The sequence below is a fragment of the Xiphophorus maculatus genome, chromosome 4 (genome assembly GCF_002775205.1).
Source record: "Xiphophorus maculatus strain JP 163 A chromosome 4, X_maculatus-5.0-male, whole genome shotgun sequence".
Taxonomy (NCBI): domain Eukaryota; kingdom Metazoa; phylum Chordata; class Actinopteri; order Cyprinodontiformes; family Poeciliidae; genus Xiphophorus; species Xiphophorus maculatus.
The window spans coordinates 9987270-10000484 of record NC_036446.1 but is presented as its reverse complement, the minus strand read 5'-3'; the positions used below and the strand labels follow the sequence as shown (position 1 = coordinate 10000484).

The window sequence follows — 13215 nt, the reverse complement described above, 5'->3', positions numbered from 1 at the left end:
AATAAATATGGCAGATGGATGGATGCTTTAGCATACTACATGGGAGAATCCATCGGCAGGAAAATTAGTGGTTTTAAACTCCATAAACCTGGCATCAGGTCTCAGGAAAACATCCTCATACATTGGAACAAACGGCCTCATATGTTAAACGGACTCAAAATGTCCTTGGACTCACTATTGCCATGGTGAATACCCAGTGGTTGCAGCATCATACTGTGAAGATGCTTTTCTCCATCATGAACAGCAAAGCAGACCAGAGCTGATAAGAAGGATAAAGCTTTAAGGCTACAAAAAGTGCAAGTGTTCATCTTACAAAAGGAACATAACCTTAACACATACAGCCAGAACTACAGAGAAATAGTTTAGATCAAAGTAAATTCTTGTCTTAGAAAGCCCTGGTCAAAGTCGGTACACAGTGTTGTGGAAAAAAATTATTTCCAAGCAGATGTTAACTTATAATAATTTTCCCACCACAATATATTCAATAAAAAGAAAAATATTTGGCTAGATGTAAAAATGTATATTTACATATGCTCTCTGTCTGATCTGACTGATCTTAGGCTGCTTTTCAAAGCGAAATGGACAATAGTTTCAGCCTCTAGATGTGAATAGTGGGATGAGTCCCATCACAAAAGATAGATATTTGCATTAATTGCAAATATTTACTTACTGGGGTTGAACATAGATGCATACCACAAAACTTTGTCTTGGTCTATTAAAATTCCGATAAGATAAGTTGAGGTTTCTGCTTGTAAAGTGGTATATACAGTATCTTGCCGCTTTACAACCACTCTTCGTAGTGCAGTTCGGTTACTTACCAGTTGGGGGCAGCAAAACCCCAGCGGCGCCATCTCGGCCTTGAAATGAAAAAGAGAAGAATTTGTGCGGTGACGCAGGCTTGTTTACGACAGATCATTGTTGCTAACCTGAAGCTTCTTGTTCGGATGTTTAGCTCTTCCAGGGCTCACGGGTTTCTTCCGTGAGATGAAGAGACGATGTTGGCCAGTTACGGTGTCTTACAATGGTCTCCTGTTACTAAGGTAAATTATTTTTGTTTTAAACTGTGTGTTCTGCTAGTAACCAATTAGCAAAGTGGCTATTGCAGGTCACAGATCTGACTTGTTTGTGCTAAAAAAGGAGAACAGCGGACAGGTCCTACATGCATCATTAACCTTTTGTTGCTCTTTCTAGCCTTATATGTACTGGTGGGTCTTGCTCAAAACCACTACAAACATAAAATGCTATCTGGCCACATTACTGCATGCAGCTGTCGTTTTGTTTTTTTTAACTTTCTCTCTCGCAGGGGTGTCAAACTCCAGTCCTCAAGTTTGACACCCCTGCAATCCTGCAGTTTTTAGATGTACCACAGGTACAAAACACTGGAATGAAATGGCTTAATTACCTACTTCTTGTGTAGAGGCCTGCTAACGACCTAATTATTCTATTCAGGTGTGGTGCAGCAGAGGCACATCTAAAAGTTGCAGGGCAGTGGCCCTCCAGGACTGGAGTTTGACACCTGTGACTGAAAGGGTCTCACAAGAGTAATGTGCAGGTGCCTCTCGGCGAATTTGAGTAGCATCTAAAATTGCTTTTATTTCAGCATTTCATTTCAAAATGAAAATCATATTTTTATTTGAATTTGTTGCACAGATAGCTAGATTTTAAGCTGAGTTGTTTTTTGTGTTGATATAATTTGAAAACTGAACCTATTTTCCTATTTTGTTACACTTAATGTTTGTTATTATCAGACACACCTTCCTAAAAGTAGTTTTTTTTTTTATTATATTAGTCCAGAAAATATTTTCCGTAAAGTTTCATCGTGGATTGCTGGAATCCCAAAGCCTTATAAATAAGGCTGATATTTTCCAGGCCAATAGATCGGGACATAGTGTGCTGTATTTATATAATATTATATAATTAATCAGTATTTTGTATGGGGTTCACATTTTGTGCACTAAATTAACTTGTTGAAGAGATTCTAGTTGATTGAGATGAACCTGTCATGTTTGTTGACTTTCAGGAAACAGTGATGCTATAGGAGATTCAGGCATTGCCTTCATCCTTCATCCAAGAGGGGAGAGCTTTCCTGAGAAATGGCAACTGAACTCCACGAGACTATATTCATGGCCAAGCAGGAGCGTCACAAAAACCTGTTCCTGAACTACAAAAACCTGAACATTTTTCCAGTAGAGCTGCTAAAAGATGAAGGACTACAGTTTCTGGAGAGATTGTACATGAAGAGAAACTCGCTGACTACACTGGTATCCTCACAGCACCATCATCTGTGATTTTAAAAAAGCACTCATGAATGACTGACGTTTTGTTCCTGAGATCACTTATAACTTCTGCTTTTGTCCTGTTTTTATCAGCCTGATAATCTTGCTCAGAAGCTCCCGAATCTTATAGAATTGTAAGTGCTCAAATTGCTCAGATATCTTTATATTTTTGTTGAAATTAAATATTTAATTTAAATCACATTTTGTATTTGATTCAAGGTACCTTCACTCAAACAACATCGTCATTATTCCTGAAGGTAGGACTGCAGTATGACCATGAAATTGTGCCATTATTTCAAAGAAATTAGATGTAACTACTAACTAATCTTTTGATTTCCAGCTATTGGAAACCTGGCACGACTGCAGTCACTGGACCTGAGCAATAATGCCCTCCAGATGCTCTGCCCAGAGATTGGGCGTCTGAGGTCTCTGCGACACCTGAGACTGTCCAATAATCAACTCAAATGCCTTCCACCAGGTAAATGTTATTTCAGTTTTAAATTTACAAACAAAATAAAAATGTAGGGGAATTTCATGGTCTGAATGTTTATGTCACAAAAATAGAAAGTAGTGAGAGCAACATTGTCTAACGGTACGTGTATTTGTTGTGCCATTCTGTGTTTTACACACTTCCCAATCAACCTCCTACAGAAAAGATTAGGAACGTTCTGTTTCAGGTTGATTACTTTTTTTTTTTTTTACATGAAGAGGTGAAGACTGGAAGAAGTTGGACTTGCAGGATGTTTTGAATCCACTCTTTATTGAAGAACTGTTTGTAAATGATATTAGGAAACTTTACTGTTGTACAAATTCATCATAGCACTCACTTATTTTTTTTGACAAATTAGTATTTGTTTCAACCAATCAGAAGAATTCCTAAGAAAAAAAACTCCCTTGTCCAACTTTGAACTTCCTGTAGGATTAAGTTGGGTCTTGATGTTTTTGTTTAGACATTCATGGTCTTTTTGCTGCCATTCTTGGTATGATTCTGTTGTCTGTAAGGTTCTGCTTCACCTTGTATTCATGTGCATTCACACTCTCCTTCTGCCAATGTTGAGAAAACTCTGCATAGGTGGCAACCCACTTATTTAACACACTTATCATGGGAAGTCTAAAGTATTAATTTGTGTAAGTTCAAAACTTTTGGGCACATCTGCGCTGTTGAATCCCATGTGCTTGTTTACCACATGGATGTAAATCCTCAGTTTGCCAGCAGATGGCGTCTGAGCTCTTCAGCTAAACTGTAGAATGAAGTTATCCACCACCCATAAGCTCGTGTTTTGTCATAATGTTAATCTTCAGCAGTTATTGTGCACTCTCACGTACTACATATGGCTATTTTTGGCCTCAAGAGATTTTTAGTGTAGTCCTTTGTTTTTAAAGTGTACTTTGTTTTAAACTTTAAAGTCCCAAATAACCACTCTGTTCTCCTAATATTAATGCTTCCTCAGCTAATATTTGTTATTTTTCACTCAGAGATTGGTGATCTGCAGGACCTGGAGACCCTCGACTTGGCTATGAACCAGCTAATGTCTCTTCCGGACCGCCTCCACCGCTGCCTCTCCCTGCAGAACCTCACAGTGGACCACAACCTTCTGAGTCATGTTCCCCGCCAGCTCTGCTGGCTGCACCGCCTCAACCAGCTCTCCATGGCGGCCAATCGCCTAACCTTCCTACCACTCGGTCAGTATGGTGCTGTGTCTGCGATCGACTGCAGTGATCTGGATATCATGAGTGATGCATTGTTAATCGTCTGCCTCTTTTATAGATCTGGGCAGATCCCGAGAGCTGCAGTTTGTGTTTGTAGATAACAACGTGGATCTGAAAGGCCTTCCCTCCTATCTGTACAACAAGGTCATCGGCTGCAGCGGGTAACATCGTTAACACTGACAGCAGTTATTTCAGTAGAGTATTTCAACTGGGTGTAGTTGGCTTACTTGGATAGCTATTAAAATCACTAAACTGAAGTGAAATAACAAAAAACTCTGACATTAGAACAATTTTGATGCATATGAGAGGGTTTAGTGTGACACAATCAGCCAACAAGCAAAAATAAAAATGAGTGCCTGTGGAGAAGTTGAGTTTTCACTTCAGTGCAGCCTTTTTTATCTGGGAAAAAAAAAGAAAAGATCTACACACGGTAGTGTGGTCAACATCTTTCTCTCAGATTTCAAAGAATAAATTTCTAAGCCAATGATGTTACATTTCTGGTGTTTAATACGACGCAAGCCTCCCAAACACATGCATATCAAATGTGCAGAGTCTGCACTTTTTGGCAGGATATAATGGTAATTATCACTTCAAGCTCCCTGTAGTACAGCTGCTCACTCAGGTAACAACTTTACCTGGTGTGTGTGCAGGTGTGGCTTATCATCTCAGGCTCTGGAGGGGGGCAGCATGGGTGAGGTACTGACTGAGGCCCTGGTGGGGCTGCCGGCTGAAGTGAAGGTGATTGGTTCGCAGACGGATAACGTGGTTCCGCTGGAAGAGCTGGCTATGAGGACTATGCATCGCATCTACCATCACCGCCCAGCAGGTGGGAGCAGGCTGTAACTAGAATATATGGTTTCTGCATCCTCTGAACTATCACATTCTTTTGGTCATTTCAGCTTAAAAAAAGTCTTAAATATGTTCAGATTTTGTCCTCATTTTTATTTAGTTACTCCTTAATTTTCTAAATGTGTTTATTTTTCCATTAACCTTCTTGCTGTCCTGTAGGAAGGAGTTTAATTGCCTAACATTCAGTATTTTTTGACCATGAAATCCATGAAGGCAGTTTCATCATAAAAGTGACTCATCGCTGTTTGTTCAGGGAATTGAAATGAAAAACTTCTCGTCTCCATAACCAGCTCCTTTAGGCAATTCTGTTTAAGCAGATCTGTGTAGTAAATAATATTTGCATTAATTAAATGTGTTGTCAGTAATGTTCTCACGCTGAATTACTATCTAAACTGCATTAAAGTTAGGTTGTTGAGTGTGTCTTGCTGAAGTATTTTTTTTCTCTTGATTTTTTTTTTCTCATTTTGCCCCATTGTAACTAGAGCCTTCAATGTATTTTATTGGGAATTTTTTCAGGATAGACCCAAGTGACGTACTGCATGGTTGTAAAGTAGAAGAAAATCTATGTGACTGCAGCCCCTTCAGAGTTACATGAACCTCTTGGCTGCTTCAACAATTGATGCTCTCCTTTCTCACCTTGTCAGTGGTGGATGACCATGTTGGTGTCCCAACTTCTTCAAAATTTGATCCCAGAAATTAATTTATACACAGGAAAACTCCAATTATTAATATGTTGGTTTCCCAAATCACACCGGATTTTATTAATGGGTATAAAAGGACAAAGTACAAATTCACAGCAAACTTTTGTGATTTTTGTGTGAATTGTTTTTTTTTGTTTTTTTCCTTCCACTTAATAACTATGTGCTACTTTGTATGGGCCACTCATAAATCCCCATAAAAAATATATATTTTAAAAAAGCTTTTAAGTCAGATGTACTTCATTGTTCCCAGATTTGGAAAAGTGTTGGGCAGCATGACATAAAATAACATATAAAACACAGGAAAATAAAACAAATTTCAATACAATAAAGTGGAGAAATATTATGTTAAAATTTTTATACAAGTGTTCAAGCTATTGATCCCCCAGATAGACAAATTTGTTTATAAATAAAATAATTAACTGTCTGTTACCTCGTTTTAATCCGTCCCATGTTGTATTTTCAGGCCTGAACTTGCTGCCTCCCATCATCCTCCCAAAGAGCCTGCTGGACCTGCTGCAGTTCCCTCTGGGTCACTGTCACCGTTGCAGCCAAGCCATGTTCACCATCATCTATCCCAAGCTTTTCCCTCTGCGTGACACGGCGCTGGCCGGAGTCCACCGCAGGTCAGAACAAACGTCCCCCTTCTTTCTTTTTCTGTCCCGGTACTGTCCCTGTCTTATCTTCAGGATAAATGTTTTTAATTAACCTTGCTTCTTGTCTGCATTTCCGCCCCTTCCTCTGCAGAACAACTGTGAGTTTTGTGGCCTACTGCTGCTCTAGTCGCTGCCTCCGGACCTTTGATCTGCAGGGGTGACATCACTTCTCTTCTTTGTGATCTGTCTGCGCTCATGAAGGTGACAGATGATATCCTGTCATTTGTGATGAGGCGCTGAGCGTCGGAGGCGTCCTGTGCAGGAACTCTGTTCATCATTACGACAAAAAGAACCACAGAGAAACTCTTGCCTTGTGACCGACAGACGTACTGCTCCTTGGTTAACACTAGAGCTCTTTGAACAAAGATTCAAAGCGCTCATGATGTTCTTATGTCTAACCACCGAGAAGTAGAATATTCTTGTGTGTCTGTGGTTGAGGAGGGATCAGTGTGCTCCATCACTAATCGGGTTGGATCTGAGGTAACTACAACACCCCCCCACTCGCATCGAAGCACTTTATAGAGCAAACACTTGGATTTTTGTGAAAGTTTTGAGTCATTTTTCACAAAATGACTCAAATGTGCCTGCAAAGTTTCCTATAGCAGGCACATTTATTTCTTTATGGAGTATAACCAAATGTTGTGTGTTCTCAAGAATATTTGAAGGTTGTTATTTAAATTTATGTTTGATGTGTAATTTTAAAGCGGTGAGTATAAGGCTTTGTTCAGTTACCCAACAGAAGGCAAATACTCAGGTCTCTGTGCAGAAGTCGTGTATCCAATTATAAGGTGCAATGTTACATTCATACTCAAAATTATAGTGTCCAAAAAAAAAAAAGCCAGTTAAAGTTGCAAGACCAAACTGTTCCCTTTAAATGTTTTTTCTTCCCACTGGTTCTTCATTTGTTGCACAAGTTGCAGGATTTCTTATGGCTTTATCTGTACATCAGGTTTTTAAAAATTATCATCCTAGAAACAGTTTCCTTCCACCATCTAAAACATTAAGATATCTCATTTTGACAAAAGTTACATGAACCAGAAAGCTAACACAAAATACGAAAAAAATAAAACGCAATGCTAGTTATTTCTACTCCACACACATTTTAAATTTTGTTTTTGGTGAAAACTGTGTGACTGTCTGGCTGCACTGACGCTTAGATGTTGTGAAGTTCATATTTGTTGTTTGTTTTGGCAGTAAATGTTGTCTGATCTTTGACTTAGAGTGAATTTGACTCAATTATTTGATCTGAGGTGAGAATTTACATTTCAGGCTCGACTCTTTCCATGTCTTCCTGCTTAGTTCGAGCAAACGCTCAAGAGGGAGATACACAGCAGCTCTAACTACAGTGAAAGCTGCATGTATTGATTCATAGTGGTCTAATATGTATGTACACCACACTTTCCAAGAAAGAAATACACACAGGCTCATGGTTGTAATGTAAAAAAATTCTAGAGGCATGCTTAGTTTCACATGTCACTGCAGCAGCAGGTTTGAAGCCAATGGCAGTGTCTAAGCTGCAGATCTGGATAACACTTGGAGTCCTGTACAGTTGTTTGTGTCAGTGGGTCAGGAGTGGAAAGCTCATTGTCTTCCTATCATGTAGGATAAAATCAGAAAAAGAAATTCTGTTAAAAAAACATCTAAGGAGGGCCAGATCCAGGATTACCAGGAAAGCTTTTCTTAATATTAAAATAATTCCTCATTTTTGACACAAAAAATATTTCCAAGTCAGTGGGCTCTGCTGCTCTTTACATGGCAAACCCTCCAAAAACGCAATAATGTGTGTTGCTGTGGAGCTAGGAGCAGTGCCTCCATCACCTGAAACAATGGTGTGTTCAGACTCTCTGGTCTGTAGTCAGACTCTCTGACCTCCCTCACCACGTCTCGGCTCGTTGCACATTTGCATTAACACACATTCACCCTGCATTCTTGTGTGAGACTTCAGGGAATGCACAACCTGCTGGCAATGCACCCAAATAAGAGGTAATATGGTATGTTATTTCCAAAAATAACACACAGACAGGTCGTTCAGCAAGCATTCAGAAGAAATTTTATCTAATTTTATCTTTGTTTTGCTTTGGAACAAAAGGTGCAGTGTTTAGTGCATATCTGTACATAGAAACAATTTAGATGTATTGACCTAAACATAATGATCCTAAAACATATTTTTATAAATGCTGTATGTAGACAATTAGTCTTTAGCTGTTTTGGAGTGTGTTTATAAGTTAATCTTCTATCTGGCACAACAAAAGTTAGTTTTAGCTTAAAGATTGCTTTTGTTGTCGGTGTGTGCACCGTGCTGTGCATGAATGTGCCCAGGACCCAAGGACACAAATCAGTCTTCATTTAATCAATGACAATTAAGTGAGATTCATTGTACTCATCACTTGGGAGGGATCTCTTTTAATGGGTTTCTCCATGGGGCCGTTAACTTCAAGAAGACAAGGCTAATCCATCACGGGCAAAAAACAGATTGGCTCAACTAACTGGATCTTCTGAGGAGGACAGTGATGGTGACAGAGGTAAGTGGAGGGATGGTGGGGCGGCGGAACGTCCTGCAGCAGTGATGAAAACACATTGTTTAAAGTCATCACACTGAAAAGTCCAATTGATTTTGGCAGCAAATGGATCTCAGACCTTGTTTCTGTATCACCATTTCCTTTCTCTGCTGCTCATTTTTTCTTAATTATTCTTTTCTTCTTTTTTGTTTCATCTAGGACCCACTGTGATAAATGTGGACCAAACTATGTTGATGCTTTGGAAGATTTGTGCTCAGTTTTTACCCACAATATCCCAAAATAACATTTATTTGACCTCCCACTGGAGTTCAAATTTATTTAGCAGTGTATTTATTACATCACATTACCGTACCCTGATGCTAGGTGGAGGCGTTATGTGGAACAATAGGTCCACTTGATCTGCATCATAAAGACAAAGATCTGGACTGGACACATAAAAACTGATTACAATCGAATGTTCTTATAAAAAAATTTGACTATCATATTCAGCAACCAGATTTTGTTATATAATATTACAAAAACAAATAACAGCAAATAAGGAGAACAAATTCAACACTGAATTTGGCAATGAATGAATGAATAGCAACTTTTACCATCATGATCGTCATAGGGAAACAAATGAAATCTTGAACAATTGGTTTAGAGAAAGGAACTTAAACTTTTTTTTTTTCTTTCAGAAACCAGGAATCTAAATCTACTGATTATCTACTTTAAAATGTGACCTTTTCCAGCTCCAAAGAAAAATCACATAATTATCAAGTTGAAGGTTGAGGTAGTTTAAACCTCCACAAAGATTCCTGTGGCATGCTATAAAAGACATAATGTAATGAAATGATGTATAAAAATGTAAGACTGCTTTTTTACTGTGGGATGTAATGTTCACTAATCTCATATAATGTGGGGGCTGCTGGAAGCCTTCTGTGCAGTGTAAAGCCCAGAAAAAGATGGCAGCACCCCGTCTTAAAACGGTGTTCTCGTCAGCTTGTTCCTCTGTGTGTCACTTGGATGCTATTTAAAATTCATGAATCTGATCGTATGAAGTCAAGGGCTCAAGGGGAAAACAGCTGTGCACACCCTGAGCAATCTCAGAAGGACAGGGAGGACCGTCCAGGTTCATGTTTATGGAAATGCAGACACAAGTTGCTGTAAAAATCAGCAGATATTAGCATGTTTTGAACTTGCACATGAAAAGAGATGCAGAGAGCTCATTGGATTGTCTGCATTTTAACGCCTCTCTTCAAATAGAAATCTTGTTGCTCTGGACGCGATGGCGGTTAAGTGTTTTTGCAGCTCTTGCACTGAGTAAAAAATGCACTGTGATGTTCTGAGTTGGAGTGAAAGAAAGACAACAGATGGCAGAATATGTCCAAACTACTTCTCTTTCGAATGCACTCACTACCTGTGTGCTGAGAATGAAATGCTGGGGTGCATATTTTTCAGAAGGCTGAGTTCAGACAAAGAGAAAGAAGGTCAAGGCTGTAAAAGGTGTGCGTGGAGAAACAAAGCACTGGAGAAAACTGAAAACATTGCAGCCACTTGTCACTTCAACACTGAATCTTAAAGCAGAGCAGCTTTTGCATGTTTCCTTTTAAAATTCCCCTTGTTTAGGTTTAACTCTTTTTGAAAATCAATTCACATTTTTTTTTATTTTTAACTCGGTGTGTTTAAATCCTTCTAGAGTCTAACTACTAACCTATCAGATTTAGGATAATATACAAACATATCCAGTTTGCGTCCTGATCTTGTTTATAAATGACGGGAGAATCTGTTCACAGGAGAAAGAAAGCCAACATGGCTTTGAGTTGGGCTGAGATGCCCTACCTTTTATCCACTGCCTCTGACGTCAGAGGGCGCGGCCATTTTGTGGGCAAATACAATTCAGGAAAGCAGGAAATTAGAACTCCGGCTCTTCAGATTAAAAGTCTTATTGATTTAGAAAGGATAATTTTGCTGCGAGAATTAAAGTAGCATACATGTTTTTTCACAGGGATAATTTTCTATTAAAAGCAAAAATAATGTAGAATATTTGCATGTATTATGTTTTGGTGAATATAGTCTAGATTTCGATGTATTTCTAATGTAATTTCTACTTTCTAAATCATATAATACAGCAACTACCATCACTAATACTATTAGTACTATTACAAATTATGGGAAAAAAAGCTCCATTAGAAATATCAAACTCAATTTTGTAGTACCTATTAAAAGTATCCATATCAGCTCCTCCTCATTTCAGAAAAAAAGTGTCATCACAACAACAAACTCTTATCTGTTTTAAGATTTTAGGTGACAGAAGAACACAAAGTAGTGCCCAATTGTGAAGTGGAAGAAACCTGGAAGATAATTTCCTTTCTTATCACTAAATGGTTGACAAAAAAGCTGTGCAATTTTATTCAACTCTACAGATGCAATGCTTTGCTAAACATTGAAGCTGTAAATCAAATATCCTTTATTTTGAAAATTTTCGTTTCAACTCTAGTTGTATCTTTAAGAACATTGTACTGATCTTAAGTAACCCCACCTTCTCTTGGAACCCCAGTTCTCATTCTTTTGCAGCCTTCAGGATTACATTATCTTTAGCTCCATCTATCTCTCCATCACCTTTCTAATAGCGTTATGCTTCCTAATAATTTTCTCCCTGACCTGTGTTTCTTGGATATTGTTCGCTCATTAATGTTTTCTAACAAACTTGTTATACCTTCACAGAACAGATCTATTTATACTGAAATTAAAAATGTAGGCTTTATTTACTTAATTTGTTGCACAAAAGGTTTTTTTTGAGTGTGTGTGTGTGTGTGCTAAAAGTACTGCTACTGCAAGGCCTAAAACTCCTCGAAAAGGACTGAGAAATATAGTTTTTGCTCGTGACTCCCGTGCTGATTTTATTTAGCAAAGGCTAAACCGGAAGTTCCTCTGTATAAATCCGCCAGGCGTAGCGCGGTGGTTAAGGAGGGGGGAGGGTAGTGTGTTTCCACCGAGGTTAGTCCTTTAAACCGAGCTTTGGAGCGGACAGACATTTTCATCCTGTCCACACTCACAGGAAAGACGAGAGAAAGAAAGTTAAGCAGGTAAGTTTGACTCTGTCCTTTTCCCCCCTCTTAATTTTGACATTTAAATATAACCGCACCGATAAAAGTTTAAAGAAGTATTCATAGATGTCCGCTTCATAAGTTCGCCAGTAGCTGCTTGTTTATCAGAAGGATATGTGAATTGTGACAATTAATCTTTTTCGTGAGTAGTGCCGCTTTTTAAGATCTCTCCCGAGATTTCTTCTTATTGCCTTTATCTTTTATTTATTTATTTATTTATTTATTTATTTATTTATTTATTTTTACATAAATCACATTTAGTGACACCCTAAAACATTACTGTTGTGGAGATTTTACTTAAATCCCACTTTCTGTGTGAAATTCATTGGAACTGTCTGTCTGTTGCGGGGATTGTATACTGTAGAGGTGGGGAAAGTGAATGTGGTTCAGCACCCTGGACAGCTCCGAAGTGCTCAGCTGAACTACAGGCTGCGCTGACGCTCTACCGTCACAGTCAGAAAGCACGTACAGAGGTACTTCACCTATGAGGTTTCCTCAAGTTAATGAAGAAAATCAATCTCCCTCTAATTTCTGGTGTAAATCATGAAAGAAAAATATATCAGTTAGACAAAAAAATAAATAAATAAAAATTGCCATAACATTGAGAGTCATCACTCGACATGTACCTTAATTACATGTTTTCAATTGCTTTTAAAGGTGGCGTCATGAATGAGAAAGAGATGTTAGGGAAATGTTATTTCCCAATGTTTTGTCAGTTTGTCAGATTTAGATTAAAACTGGACAATAATTGTATGTCAGCATGTGCAACATGCATTCACAAAGGTCCGCTTCGTTGGTGTATTTGTTCGGTTATCAGGTTTCAGCTGCTATGCGTTAAAACCCTGTTTGCCATCAAGTGCCATTTGGCCACTTGGATGAAGTTTCACTGTTTGTCACCACATCTGATTCAGATCTCAGTCCCCTAGATCCAGCAGCTCATGGAGAGTGGTGAGGACAAAAGAAAGAAAAAAATCTGATGAAAATATGGGCTAATTGCAATCAGTATTCACAAGTACTCAGTAAACCAATGTCATGTTTTACCTAATATCATGCAACACTGCAAATAATTTTGAATAATTAGCAGCATGTGCCTTTGATTTATTATTTTTTCTGCAACATTTACTGAGAGTATATGACAAACAATTGACACTATTCTTTTCCTGTGTTGTGGTGAAAAGCGTGATGTATGTCAATGTCACTTTATTTTTAAAGCAACTTTTTTGATGATAATTAGAGATTGGTTCAACTCCAATCCATACTAAGAGACAGATTTAAGTTCCTGAGCAAGCATGTTGTGAACAATAGAAATTAAAGACTTTCTTTTTCCAGCAATAAACCTTCAGTGGCTGACAGAAGAAAAATGCTGCACTTCTCCAAGAGAATTTTTATGGTGTAAAAAATATGGATTTAGGGACAGC

General features: G+C 38.3%; 2 protein-coding genes across 4 annotated transcripts in view; both read left to right on the top strand.

Moving 5' to 3' along the window:
* Window positions 1–867: 867 nt before the first annotated feature.
* On the top strand, window positions 868–7404 carry lrrc28 (leucine rich repeat containing 28). Of its 2 annotated transcripts, XM_023333004.1 has the most exons (11): window positions 868–1040; window positions 1450–1552; window positions 2021–2261; window positions 2370–2410; window positions 2496–2533; window positions 2617–2754; window positions 3753–3959; window positions 4045–4147; window positions 4637–4812; window positions 6000–6159; window positions 6281–7404. In XM_023333004.1, exons 3-11 carry the CDS (start codon window positions 2094–2096, stop codon window positions 6348–6350), a joined length of 1101 nt encoding a protein of 366 aa, XP_023188772.1. In that variant the 5' UTR covers window positions 868–1040; window positions 1450–1552; window positions 2021–2093; the 3' UTR covers window positions 6351–7404. The 2 variants fall into 2 exon arrangements, with proteins under 2 accessions (XP_023188772.1, XP_005796197.1); XM_005796140.3 differs by lacking the exon at window positions 1450–1552.
* A 4251-nt stretch (window positions 7405–11655) lies between these two features.
* Window positions 11656–13215, top strand: part of LOC102233814 (synaptosomal-associated protein 25-A-like) — a 34646-nt gene continuing 33086 nt past the window's right edge. For both annotated transcript variants that reach the window (XM_023332554.1, XM_023332555.1), the window contains exon 1: window positions 11656–11776. The gene's annotated coding sequence lies outside the window, so the exon portion shown is untranslated. The remainder of the gene's footprint in view (window positions 11777–13215) is intronic.